The 14,342-nt window shown below is 47.5% G+C and overlaps 1 protein-coding gene across 1 annotated transcript; it reads left to right on the plus strand.

The window, feature by feature from the left end:
* Positions 1 to 82: 82 nt before the first annotated feature.
* Positions 83 to 12,227, plus strand: TSNAXIP1 (translin-associated factor X interacting protein 1; the record flags this gene model as incomplete). Its single annotated transcript, XM_009709776.1, has 11 exons — positions 83 to 279; positions 2,805 to 2,940; positions 3,719 to 3,888; positions 5,268 to 5,443; positions 5,715 to 5,832; positions 7,154 to 7,282; positions 8,771 to 8,928; positions 9,804 to 9,914; positions 10,659 to 10,782; positions 11,105 to 11,199; positions 11,999 to 12,227. Coding segments are annotated over 11 exons (1,643 nt in total), but the record flags the coding sequence as incomplete, so codon positions are not given.
* Positions 12,228 to 14,342: the final 2,115 nt, after the last annotated feature.

Consider the following 14,342-nt stretch of genomic DNA (forward strand, 5'->3'; position numbering starts at 1 on the left):
GGAAGGGCCGGGGTTAACAGCGAGCATCTCCCACCCGCTGTAAGCGCTGCTCGTTGTGAGACCCCACCTCTGCTCTCCTCAGCTCAGAAGACGACGACAATCCGTGCCCTCGAGCCCCTGAAGGCTCTGGTCACAACTGTCTCCGAGAAGTGCATCCGGCAGATACTGGCACTGCAGGAAAAAGAGAAAGATGAAATAAATACATTAAAGCAAGAGAAACAACATTTATTAAAGTTAATTGACAACATGAAGGAAGCGAAGAATTCTCTTCAGACTCAGGTAAATTAGACAACAACGAGTCAAATGTTTCCCAACTGCAGTTGGATGCATTCTATACATCTGATCCCTTACCTCCCAGCCTCTCATCCTTTGGTGCCAGCAGAAGTTCTGGAGCAGGCACTAAACATCTGGCACGGTAGTGATGATGGATCTTGGCCAATTCCAGAGAATATCCCGTTCCCTTGGGACAGGCTGCGCTGGCACTGTCAGAAGTCTTCACTTGTACCTGTTGTCCCATCTGGCTCTTCCAGTGTCACATTTGAAGGCGGGGGGGAATAAATATCTTCCTGGTACTCATGTTTTCAGTTCTTCTGTAAAAGTACATGCACTCTTTACAACATTGTACCCTTAGCATCTTTAAATCCGTATCATTCGTCTTGCTGCCAGTGCAGTCGCACTGATGTCTATAGGCAAGATTAGTTAAGTCTTTCCCATTTAAATTACCTTTATACAGGTCTTGAGCAGTTTCAGCTACTCGGGTTGAAATGACACTCCTGTTGGAGCGAGAAGAGCAGACCTGCTGCACGGGGAAGGGCGAGCCGGGAGCCGAGGGTGACTGCAGGGCAGTCAGAGCCCACCAGGCAGGGCACAGGCAAGGCGCTGGTAGCAGTCATCCCCAGCCCTTCCAGATGAAGCCGTTAGGCCCAGCGTCCATCTGTGGTGGTGGGGAGGAAGCAAGGACCCGGGAGTAGCAGGAGATAGGACCAGAGTCAGGACAGGAGACAAAACTGCAACAGGGGTCCATCCAGGAGAAAGGCTACCTACAACATCAGTCCAAGGCGCAGTTAGGATCCAGAGACAGGGCTGGAGGCAGATACACCTACAACGTAGCTCAACAAAGACCAAAAGCCTCCGTCTGGGCTTAAACAAAGCTCCTTGGTTGTGGGCAGACAGTGTGTGGACGGAGGGTCCAGCTGAGGCTGATCAGGACAATTAAGGTTCTTGGGGCCCTGACAGCTACTGTAGCTAATTCAGGAAGTATTAAAGAAGTGCTGGTTGGAAGGAACATCTGGAGTCTCCAGCTCAGCCTCCCGTCTGGAGCAGAACTATGGCCTGCTTAACATCAGATCAGCCAGGAGCTTGTGTGGCTTGAGTTTTGAGATCCTCCCAGGATGGTGAACACCCACCTGCCTGGGCAGCCTGTGCCAGGGCTGTACCGTCCTCCTGGTGAAAAATGAGCAGGAGGAAGAAACAAATTGTCCTTGTCACACAGCAATTCTGCTGTAGTCAGAGGCGCGATGACAGTGGGAGGAACCCTACCCGAATTTGCGTTCATCCGCTAGTTTAAGTACTAAGTTTAAGTGGTAAGCTTCAGAACAGACTACGTAGGCTCCTCATTCATCTAGCTAGCACTTGGTGAACCTGAGAGGCTTTGGCTTCACTAGCTAGACCAAAATGCTCAGAAATATTTCTTCCATTTGCAGTCCTAGAACTAGCCAGTTCCTCTTGTTGGTATTCACAGGCCTCCGTGCACCACAGAGCTGCAGAGAACCTTCTCTGAAAGGAGCAAAGCAAAGTTATACCCGCCTTACCTAAGAATAGAGCCCCAAATCCAAATTCTAGTTTGGGCTATTTAAGCTCGGAATTTGGGTGAAGGAAGTTGGGCAAAATAATTCTGCTAAAACCAGAATTCCATTTTTGAGACAGCATTCAAATACTCTAACTGTAGCATGGTTCGATATTCAAAAATTCCTTGGAAAGATCCATCCAAGCTGCTGACTTACCTGCTGGTGGCAGCGTGGTTGTGGCTACGACGGTGTAGGGACCCAGGCAAAACAGCTTTGTTACAGAGGGCTTGTATTTTTGAGACTAACAGGAGTCAGAGCTCCCCGAGGCACTAGTTGTCTTCTGAGCAAGAAGTCAAACACCATCTCGATTCATTCCCTATGTCAGAGATTAGGCAGGTGGTGGCAGTGACGGGAGGCGAGTGGGTAATGAAATGCACGTCATGGGAATAAGCTATGGTTTTACACATAACCTCCATTCTTAGACTTCCAGATTTCTGATAGTTTGACTTCGCCGCTAATTTAAAATGCAATTATAATTAAAAATTACAGCAAAAAATTAAAAATACAGCAGGAAAACAGTCCCATGTTGCCCTCCAAGATATATTTCTGTCACCAGTTCCAGTGGGGTAAACTGGTAAGAGTAGCAGCTGGTTTTCTTCTGTGTGACCAGCAACAGGGACAGAGTAAGTTGCTGCAAGGTTTTCTGGATATGGCTTACAAGAGAGAAATGGTGTAACTCAGTTGATGAAATGTATGTAATTCACTCCCTAGAAGGCTAAACACTCAGATGGAGCCCCCTTTTGCACACTATGTCTGAGTTTGAACTCTTTCAGATTTCCATCCAATCCATCCTTTTCTACAGTGTTACCTCTTGCCGGCTCTCCTGTGCCAGTTTTTCCCATTTTGCTTCCCTTATCCCACTCTGCTCCGTAGTTTCTGCTCTAGATCCACCAAACCAGTCCAAGAGTTCCCACCGATGCCACGTTCCTGATCAGTTCAAGCCTCTGTTTCCTGCAGGTAGAGCATCTGTGGACAAGCGTGGCTGAGGGCTATGCTCGCTATCTCAACGAGTGCAGTGCCTGCAAACTGCTTCTAGCAAAACTGAACGATATGCCTAACGAACGGCTGGACACGGCACATCGCCAAGTCCAAGGTAGAGAGAGTGGATCCCTGTGAGAACTTGTCCTGCATGGAGACCCAAACGCGCACACATGGGTGCAGCATTGCAGGAAAAATTCAGAGTCTCTCTGAAACATCTTCAGATGTGCTTTGGTTCTTGAAAGAAGTTAGACAAATTCATGGACAAAAGATGCATAGACAGGTAGGAAAGGGAATAGGCGGGGATGTACCTACCAGTCTGATCTGATTCAGTAAGTCATTGCTTGTTTTCTTGTACGCTCGTACCTAGCACAACAGGTAAACTGAAGGCAGGAGCTGCCCAATACATTTTTCTAACTCCAGTGCCAACTATCAGCACATCCTACCCAGCCACAGATGGCAGTTTCGTGCCTGTCCACAATTCAGGTGTCACAAATACCTGGCGCAGAGGTTACTCGTGGTGGTAGGTACCCTTTCAGCACACAACCTCTGTTGATCCACAGTTGGGTTACAGGCACCCACGGTGCTACTGCTTCTTACTCGCCGGCTGTCGCCATTGCAGCTGCGTAAGGGCTCGCCCCCCTGCGATCCTTTCTGGGAATCAAAGCCAAGCCTGAGCCTTTGCATATCTGTGGGCACGGGAGAGGAGGGCAATGTCAACACTGCAATATACTCCTGGACTTGCAGTTCTTTAATAGTAATACAGCCTACGCCCATTCAGCTCTTGCTGACACTTTGTAGGATTACATGGTCTAAACGCTTAAGAGAAGATTTAGAAAACTACGACTGCAATTTTACTGTCTTGGGCTTTCATCAGTGGCTGTTGTTTAAAGATGTCAAGGGTGAAGATGTGGTGAAGTTAACTTTGGCATTAAAGGTAGCCCGGCAGGACCTCACAAAAGCCCAGCTGAAGCTGAACACAATGATAGCAGACTACGGAGATGTTGTGCCCAGAAGAGATTTTGAATCACTGGAGAAAAAATACTCCGATTTACTTCAGGAGGTGAGCATAAGCTCCAAATTTTCAAGCTATACCACATAAATACAAACGTAACACGATGTTTCAGTATTCAGGCTGGGATAGGGACTCAGTAAACCTAAAGCTTACATAAAGGCATTTCTTTGTTCATAAAATACATGAAAAGCCACTGTCTTCTGATCCCCAAAGCTCCCTATCTATCGAAGTCACAGACTGCCTGAGCACTCAAAATCTGTATACCATCACAAACCCTTAACATCAGGTTTAACTGAGTTAACACCATAAAAGCAGTAACGGCCCACAGATTACAGCTTGGGAACTAGTGTCTGAAGTCATCACGTATATAAATAAATGACCTAGGTTCACCTCGCATACATTGCACAGCTCTGTCCAAACCACAGCTAACTGAAACGACTGCTGGCCTCCTAACGCTTATCTGCCTGGCTGGGGTTTTGCCTTTTCCAGTGGTATTAAATGGCTCCTTTAGCCTACTGGAACTCCAAAGTCATCGACCCAGCTACGGGGCTGATGAAAGCATTTTCCAGTGGTGAAAGAACTGGACTAGGTTCCTCACGGTGTATTTGTTTGCTGCCTTTTAGAAATAAATGTTGGACTGCTTAGCTTGCACTGGAGAAAAATGGGAGCAATGCCATGACACACGCAGGTCAGCAAAGGGACAACACACACTGGTGGCTAGGATGGGGTCCTGCCGTGGCAGAGTGGCCTTGACCTCTAGGAGGATGAAAAAGAGAACCCATTGGATCCCACCACATAGTTAGTGCACGGCCATCAAGAGGGATGGATGAAAATCTCCATTAAGGCAAAAAAGTACTACCTTTGTGCTCAGAAAAACCAGTGCCGGGCTGTTCAAGGTACATCTGGGCCATTGGCGGCTCCGTTCCAGCCCTGGCTGTCAGCACAGCTTGATCCACTGCTCATGTCCCTATGTCATGGCATAACAAACAGGCACAGCCCTCAAAACTCAGACTACAGCTGTGGTTACCTCTGAATCACAATGTGCCTTTGTTCTAGTAGAGCAAAGATAAATCAGATAAAAGAGAAACACTTTCTAAATAAAGCGTAGCGGATCTGAAGGGGATGCATGTAAAAATCTCTACAGCAGAAGCCTGTGTTTCTCCTGCTCTCTCCTAGTCAATTAAGACCTATTTTTAAACATAAAAACAGGTTTAAAAGGGTCATTGACCTGTTTTGTCAGAAATTTCTGTAAATGGTAACAATAGAATTTAACAAATGATTTCTTTTTCTTCTGATCTAGCAGCAATCAGCCAGGAACAGCTCTCCGTATAGACTACACGGACTGCTCACCTGAGCTGGTCCCCAACAACAGAAAATGTCTGTTACTCTGGTTAGTCTGTCACAACCCTCCTTTCTGCATCCTTTAGATGAAGACTCTGCAGAAGGATTTTGATCAGCTCTGGAAGCAATACGAAACACTGCTGGAAATCCACAGAGAGACTGCAGAAGAGCGAGACAACTTCTGCGCTCAACTCCAGCGAGTCCAGCACAACTGCACGCCCCGGCCAAACTGGGCAAAGTGTTCAGGTGCCAAACGTGTCCAGTAGCGGTTTGCTTTAAGGTGGCTCATCTTTAAACACTTTGCCATGGTGCATTTCTTATCTGCAACGCACCGTTTTCTCCTAGGCTTTTAGGAGTGGCCTGAGAGAGAGGAGCTTGCAAGGTATTGCATTTTGCCTCAGACATCTCAGGAGACACACTGGATGTCTAGAGATCCGTATCTATCGCAAGGCCCCTTGTGGGATTCACACAAAGCCAGTGCGTGCGGGCCTGTTCTCCTCTTCCAGCAGCTCGGCGTCTTTTTGCTGTTGCAGAGGTGATTCCTGGTGGGGCCGCCTGGCTGAGGGGAAGACCAGCGACCAGCTAGTGGATGTGCTTCTGGAAGAAATAGGAACAGGAGCGCTAAGACAGATTAATGTCTTCCCCGGATGGGTATGTGCAAGCTTTCTTTTCTACTTGTTGCCACCGAGATTAATTGGTAATAAATATCCATTAGGAAGGTGGGACAGATGCCTTCACAGCTGGCATCTTCAATATTCACCTTCCAATCACTGTAACCACCAAGAACTTTAAAGCTAGGAAAATTCAGGTGCAATAGAAAAGCCGAAACTGAGAGTGAGCATACTGAAGACACAGCTGAAGTAGGCACGCTTCACAATGATGCCAGGAGAATCAGAGATGCAGGTGTTACCAGAGGGCTAGAGCCCCTTACTAATGCTGCACTATATGGCCGAGACAAATGAACATCTTCCTGCTGCTGAAAACCCTTGTCCTTCTCCCCTGTCCCTACTCCCCTGTACTGGCTGCAGCAACAGGCAAGTATCCAGCAGAGTAGTATTCATTTTTTTCCCAGGTTAGTTCTCTGTTGCTGAGATGAACTCAGACAAAGCACTAGAATGACTAAGAGTAAGTAGTAGCAAGACCACATAGTAGGGAATGCCTCCTTTTTATGGCATCAGAAAGTTAATTCAACTCACGCTGTCCTGTTGCACTGCACCCCAGCACGTGGAGGAATCAGGAAATGATACGGGGACAAGGGAATGTTACAAGGATTCTTCACATCGTACCAAGTGGAACTGTATCCAAAGGTTTTCTCAGGGACAGCCCAGCATTTCTTTGGTCCTTCAACATCCCTTCCTCAACCTTTCCAGAAGCTTGAGCTGTTTGCCCTGCCATTCCCAGAAGATATTTCCGAGGAAGATCTTACCTCTTCTATTCTTGCTGGGTAGAACCTCTCACACGGTCCCGTTTTGTCCAAGGACAAGGTCTGTCAGCTCCTTGCCGCTGAGAGAAGGTCCCACAGCCTCCTCCTCTGCAGCTGTAGTCCCGGCCGAAAGCCCCAAGCTGACCACAGAGTTTCCAGTACAACACAGAGGGCTTTAGCATCCCTCTTCTGTAATAAACAACTTATTGACTGCAAATACATTACACTAGTGATCGGGTGTACTCACAGCTGCCTGGACACAACAGGGAGGGCATCAACTAAAATCACTCAGGAGCTAAGTCTTAAGTGGCGTAACTGTGCGGAATGGGCAATGTGGCTAGTGCAGGCCCAACTTCAGCAGGTCCACCCTGGAGCAGTTGAGGCACACCACAGAGGTGCCGACAGATGTGTTTTATAGTACTGGGAGTGAGACCCACCCAAACGACTCATTTCAATGGCTTTAGATGCTGACGGCATGGCTTTGGTGCTGCATTGCTGCCAGCGAGGTGAATGCCTTACCTGTATCTGTGTTTCTTTTCCATCACTTAAGGCAAAGATGACAAGGTTCCTGTGTACCTGAGGCACAAAGGTGAAGTCAAGAACAAAAAGCTGACCGAGAAGGATGTGGTGAACATCCTAAAGGATGTCTGGAAGGAGAAAATTGCCTTAGAACAGCAGGTTTGTCCCATTTTCCTTCTCCACAAACAGCATTTGCTGTAACAGTCAGTCCAGTTTGGTAAGCCACGGTCTCACCCACGTCCTGCCTAGTGCTTCATCTGGATCGAACTGCATAAAACATTGTAAGAACAAACGGTCGCAGCTGGCAGCAAGCCTGTGCCGCCTTCTGCAGCTCCTGTTCCCGGGACAGCTGAGTGCTCCTGAAGCAGCTGATGCCCAGCCACCACTGCAAATCCAGAGGCACTCAGGAAACCAGAAGTCGGCACGGGTTGCTTTGACGTCCAGGGCTGTAAAGTGCCATGGTCCAGCAGCTGTAGCAAGAGCAGTTGAGCTGTCAGTGAAGAAGCCTTCACAAGGCAGGGGGAGCAGAGGAGGAACCACTGCAGTTACCCTGAGCTAAAGCAGCCACACTCATGAGTCTGAGACCTTAGCTAAATCGACTGCGGTTGTTCTGGGGTGCTACGTAGACCGGCATACCCTCGTGGCTACGCAGCATCTCTTCTTAGGTACTCAAAACCTTCGCAACATCTGCGCAGCCAACGCAAAGCCAGGGTTTTTGTTGCTGGGTTGGTCTTAACCCATGCCAATCTTTTATTAAGCTCCATAATGTTTGTGCCCATGCAAGAGAGGAACAGGTGTCACTGCAGGAAAAGTGAGAAGCAGGGGCAAAAATAATTTATATTGATAAATGAATTAATATAAAAGTGCTTTGGTTTTGGAATTTCCCCTTCTTCGTCCAGGGTGGGTTAGGAGTGACAACTGGTGGCCAAAGGGGTGAGGTGTGTGTTCTCTGCCAAGGCAGACATCACGGGTTGCCTGTCTGGGGCCATACAAGGCTCAAAAAGGGACTGAAAGTGGCTGCTTAATTCTTCCCACGTTAGGGACAAGTCTGATACCATCTCCCCATATACTGGACAAGCCCTGTTACTGTCCCTTAGTCATATGAGAGCAACCTTGAGAGAGGCAGAGTTACTGTACAGATTTCTTCTCTTGAGCTAGAAGCCTAGAAACATCTCTGAGATCAGCTCTAAATGGCTTAATGTTTTCTATGGCAGCTGTCTTTACTTTCAGCTTGGTTTCCTGGGGAAATAGCGTTGCTGCAATCACTGTCTGGCTCTAGTTTTCCCCAATAACTGCTTCCATTTCTCAACCCATGAGCCAAGCTCAGCTAAATCTGACAGAGGGGTAGCGCCTCATAGGTAGCAAGTTTCCACATATTTCACAAAAATAGGAAGGAGAAGACAGACTTTATCAGCAGTCTCGGCAACAGAAGAGCTTCATTGTAAATTTACCCGCATTTAGAGAACAAACCTGGGAGAAACATTTTGAATGATCTAATAACGAGGAAGACTCCAGCCAGCGCTAGCATGCATTAGCACTGTGCGAGATCCCCAAAAGACAGACATCTATACACAAACAGCTAGATTCAAATGGGCAGACTTGATTTAGTTCTGCTGCTTACAGGAGTTACTCACTTGTTATCCGCAGATGGGAAAGCAATCCAGTCTTCCCCAGTTCTTTCTCAGCTACCTCCAGAAGTATGGAGATGCTGCTGCCATGGAATGGTTTTACACCCTCTATGAGAACATGTGCCTCCGTCAATTGAACCACATCCTGAGCTCATTTTCGACGTACTCACCGGGAAGGCAGGCAACCCGCAACCCAATGCCGCACCTCTGCCCAGACATCCCTGATGTGACAGGCAGCAGGCAAGGGAAGCGTTCCTCTGCGAAGCACCTTCGTCTCCCATTCCTCCCCCAGGAAGCTGCTCCCTCCCACGATAATAAGAGTAAACACTGACACACACAGGAGAAGGGAATCCTCTCCATGCAAGACACGGCAGGCTCTTACTGCTCCCAACAGAGCTTCTAGAAGACCCCATTTCTTTCCAACGCTTTAGTCACATTGAATCTGCTCTCTCCGATCAGAGGCTTCTGTTTGCAAGACTTACGTACACATCTCTTTCTCTCAGGAGGTCGTTCCTGAAAGAGCTCACACTCTGTCCCCACGCAGTGCTTGTGACGATCAGGACACAATCTCTGAATTGCCATGCCGTGCAGGCCCTAGCAGCCTTGCTCCCTGGCCCCCAGCACCGTGTCAGAGCTGGAGAGCTTCAGCTACGCGGCCACATCTTCCCATCTCCTGTAACACAAAGACACGCAGCCCCCCAGGTCCTCTTACTCTTGCCCCACTTATGTCTTGCTTGGAAATGGAAGAGCAGCTGGGACCAAGCATCACTATCCGGGCAGGGAGCCTGCCGTCATTCTGGGGGATCCAGGACGTCCATCTGCACCTGAGGGTTTAACAGCTTAACCAAGTTGTTCAACAAGAAGCCACTGTGAACAGCCACCCTGCAAGCCACTGTGTTGCTTGCTTAATAATTTGTAAATCGCTAAAAGCTGCTTGTCTAGAAGTTGCTTTAGAAGCAAGCACAGTCCCTTTGCAGTTTTGTTTCCCTCTTGAAAGTAGTCCAAGGAACAGATGGGGCAGTTACTGACCTGTGAACCTTCCCCGTTTCACTGGTGGCTGAAGAACAGTACCATGGCCAGAATCGGCTGATTTCCAACTTGCAAAAGGAGCTGGTTGCCTGCGACAGCTCAAACAGCGGATCCCAGAGCAGCAAGCAGTCCAGGCAAGAGGCCGACTGTTGCTGTTTTGCTTATCTGCCAGCGCTGCCAGGGGAGGAGGCTTTTCTCTCTTTTAAATTCCTGTGCAGACAGCTCTAGCTACTCTATACTCATTGACTTCGGCATTAGGTTTAGAATAACGTGAGTACTGCAAGTTTCGAGTAGTGCGGCTGAAGAGGCCTGAGAGAGGACGTGGGGTGCTTCACACGTGTAGCGGGACAAGCTGGCAGCCCCTGCTCCCTGAGGGGACGCGGGACCCCACACAGTGCTCCCACGATGGGTCAGAAAGCATTTCTGTGACTTTCACTACAGGTGCAAGGCTTGTCCATCTTATCCCAGTTCATCAGCCAGCTGCACCTTCTGAAGTGAAACTCTAAACACAGCATTTTGAAGCAGCAGCCATTTCCAGCACGTAGCTGGGAACACGGCTCTGGTACAAACGCGCTAACCAATTCAGTCTGGGCTACCAGCTAACCGGTACGTCTGTGTTCAGAGCTTCCCACGTGGCTCAGCATCCAATGTTCGCCCGAGCCCTAAGCTCTGCTGAAAGCTTTGCCCTTGTTTCAGTGTCTGAAGCTGCATGTGCTTCTTCAAATGTGTTTCCTGTGAAAGCAATGAATTTTTGAGGACCTGGCCCACAGAATACATGCATGCACTGGTAGCCTAAAAACCAGCCAGCCACGCTGGCAGTCGTTAAGTGCTCGTACAGCGCACACACACTTCTGTCCCTGTTGCCCGCCTCCATACAGCATGGCTGTGAGGGAAGCTTTTCCGCTGAAAAGGAAAAACTCAATCCAAGAACTCTTTGATGCAAGCAGGTACAAGCTGGACAGCACCAAAGACCTCATCGACTACATATCCTTATTCAAAGAAGTAAGCTGATGTTACTTAAGTTTTCCCTTTGACTCCGATTAAGCCTAATTTAGGGATTAGTTTTATCAGACTAACTAGGTTTATCAGACTAACAAAGTTGCAGTGCCCACCACAAGCTCTAACACCTGAAGTCCATCTGCACGCAACAGCAACGCAAGCTTGTGCCTTTTCTGTGATAGGAGTTTTTCCATACTCTTTCTCTTTATTTCACATGGAAATTCCATTTCTAGGAGAGCAGAGTTATTTTAATTCACTTGGGGGGGCAGCTCCTATCCAGACTGGAACATGTGGGCAGTGCTAACACACCTGTAATTTCTTTCAGGATGAGGAAGGGAGCACCGCACCTTTCGTTGCAAAGCTCAGGAGCCAGTATGTCAGGGAGCAGAGACAGCTGAGGAACAAGCTGGGAGATTTAACGTAAGTCCAGAGGGAGGGGGCTGATGGGGGCAGTAGATCAGGGCAGCACGTGCGGAGGGAACCCTGCCGCAGACACCTCGGCAGTGCAGGAGGCCCCAGCTGTGAATATCATGATAAATACCAAAACCTGGCTGAGCCCTGCTCTACGAAACACTGAACAGTGTCAGCTCCTGACCCAAAGGACTTGGATAAGGCAGACAGTGAGTAGAGAAGATTGGTTGTACCGACAATCCCCCTACAGTACCTGAAGTCTCATGTCTCAACACTCCTTAGCTATCCAAAAATAGCAGCAAAATCCTGTACATCCTCAGAGATTGGTTCTCAGGAGCGGGAAGAGCAAACATGACTGACAACTGCAGATCTAAAGGTCCAAATCCAAGAAATAATTCCACCTCTTACTGCGTAGAAAAAGAGCCTGGTGCCATGCACTGAGAACACCCAAGGTGGGCGCATGCCCGTGAAGTTAAGTACGTCCAACATGGGCACTGAATTAGAAAGGAAAAATACAGTTCTGTGACAAAGGATATCACAATGCACAATAGAGTGAAATTAAGGTCTTCCCAAGTTATCACAAATGTATCATTTCCTAACTTCTGTTCAGTTTGAAATTTGGTACCTAGCAGTCTCTATTACATGTGTATTTAAAAACCAAAGGGATACTAGGAGAGGCAGAGATACCAATATCAAAAGACATCTCTGCTCTGCATTTCACGCAATGTGAATTCTCACTGTAGCACAAATAAGTAAATATTCCTTTCACATACCACAGCATACCAGTGACTGAGTTGTTTTTGAACAGAGAGGTGAAGGCAGATGATCTGAAGACGGCCTTCTGCACGATCGATCCCGACATTGATGATCAGACACTAGATACTTACATTGGCCTGGCTTGTCAAGTGCAAAGAGAACAGCCAGACCAAGAAGTTGTGCTTGTGGAAACCGCACTTGAGAGACTGCGGGCTGGAGACGTGAGACGAGTCAGGCCCTCACCCAGGGAGGGCAACATGACAGGCTTTGAAGGAGAGTAAGGAGACTTCCAGTATTAAGAATAAACTGACTGTTTGATCTACAGGTTTTGATACCAAGCTGGGAGTCAGAGTTACTGCACCAAATACTTCTTCTCTTGCGCACAGAGATACACCTAGTAACTAATAGCAGAGAGGGTAGGCTAGCTGGAACTATCAGAAGCACTTTCAGCTTAAGCAGCAAAGCACTCCCGTACAATTCTGCAGCCTCTGCAGAGTCATTTCAGCTCAGTGATACTTGCAGGGGGAGGTTGCCTGATCCCCAAAAACCAAGGCTTCACCCCCCCCGGCACCGGGGCACCACAGGGTGTTGGGCTCTCTGCTTGGTGACAAGCCAGCTATGCTCCAACAGCCATTATTAGAACCTGAGAAGCCACCATCAAACTCGAGGCTGCAACATGGCTGCTTTAGCCTTTGAGTTCCTTGGCTCAGAGAGGCAAGGTTTCAAAGATACGTTTGCAAAATAAAGTGCCATCAGCACAGTCAGTGTGCTCGTGAAAGGCAAGTTCAGCCCATGCCAGGTTTGCTATCACATCTGTCCCCAAGACTTTTATCCTGGTGCAGCTGCTGCTGTCCAGTATTAAGTCACTTTGAAAGAAATTCAAGTGCTGCCCCATGAGTGGGTTTAACCAAACTTTGAGATGTAAAAATTAATCCAAGCACAGAAACACTGAAATCTGTCCCTTGCTCCAAGGAAGACATCAAATGCTTTTCCAGCCACTAGCATCCATTAATCTTTCCTATTCATTACTGTCCTCTCTATCCAGCATATAGCCCTATCCAGGGCATAAAAACACTTCTGCTATGGTTGTGACTCAATTGCCGAGTAAGTGGAGTAAACCTGAGAAGCAAAGCTCGTTCTTTTCCTAACAGCATAGTTTGAAAAGCAGAAAGAGGAAGGCTGAAATCAGAAGTTGTCTTCCTAAAAACCCCACTATTTTTGTAAGCATCTGCAAAGACCGATTGCATTTGTAAACTGGAAAGGTGTCACAGCCTGCGTGACAGATTAAGTACCACCCAGAGGTACGATGCCCCTGGGATTTCACCTCGAATGCTGAACTTGGTGCTGGGCTCTTCCAACACAAATCACAAATTACCAGGAAAGGAACTGTAAGAGGAATGAAAAGGAAGATGCATCGTCTAGCTAAAACCCAAATGTCCTAACTGCAAGTATCTCTAGGAGTGTTCTGAAATGAGGGGTTGTAATATGGCAAAACTCAGTCTGTCTAAAAGGGACAGGGAACTTAAACACCAGGAAAGGGTTTGGTAGATGAACATCAAATTTGCAAAGCTTTTCAAGAAAGCAGTGGGCTACAGAGAGCAGGAATCACTCATTTTGCTTCATCCTGAGGACTTTAGATCCCCAAAAGTCAACAGGTGTTCACAGTGCAAGGTCTTTCTTTCACTTTCCCTTTCAGTTACATTGTTAAGACATGAAAAATGTGTCCCTAAAAGTCTTGAATTTACTTAACCCTGACTTCACTGCAACTAGACACTGAACACGACTCAACAGAAGAGAAAGACCAGATGGGGAATCTTACCTCGCCCTCTCACAACATTCCCAATCATTGAAGCCCCATCTTCTCCTGCCTTCAGCTGGAGGCCGTTCAGGTTAGGAACATGGCAGCCAAGGAGGTTGGTTGCTGATGTGTGGCAGTGTGGCTGCAGGATGAGGCCACACAACGGAAGGAAAGAGGAACCAGCAGCTTCCTGGGAGGTTCTCTCAGGAAAAGAGGGTTCTCACTGTGTTTTAGCAACAGAGAGAAAAGGAGTTGGAAACTTCATTACTACTTCAGATGAAAATTTTCAAACTTTGGCATGTAAAGCCTTGAGAATGCACTTGAAAAGTCCCACAATGGCAGAAAACTTATTTTTAAAAGTACAAGCTTTGCAATGCGTTTGTTCCAACAACAAAGCTGTTTCCTTTTGAATATTGGAAAAAAATCCCCTTTGTTGTATTAATGGAATTATGTTTTTTTAAAAAAACAAAACAAAACAAAAACAACAACTTGAAAAATGCCTGACCTTTGTATTGGTATTGCCTGCTAGAGAGATTTCAACTGTATTGCTCGGCATTTCCTTTAGCATTGTGCAAAACCTGTTTAACTTGCAAGTGTT

Source organism: Cariama cristata, unplaced genomic scaffold, assembly GCF_000690535.1.
Source record: "Cariama cristata isolate BGI_N322 unplaced genomic scaffold, ASM69053v1 scaffold6171, whole genome shotgun sequence".
NCBI classification, from domain to species: Eukaryota; Metazoa; Chordata; class Aves; order Cariamiformes; family Cariamidae; genus Cariama; species Cariama cristata.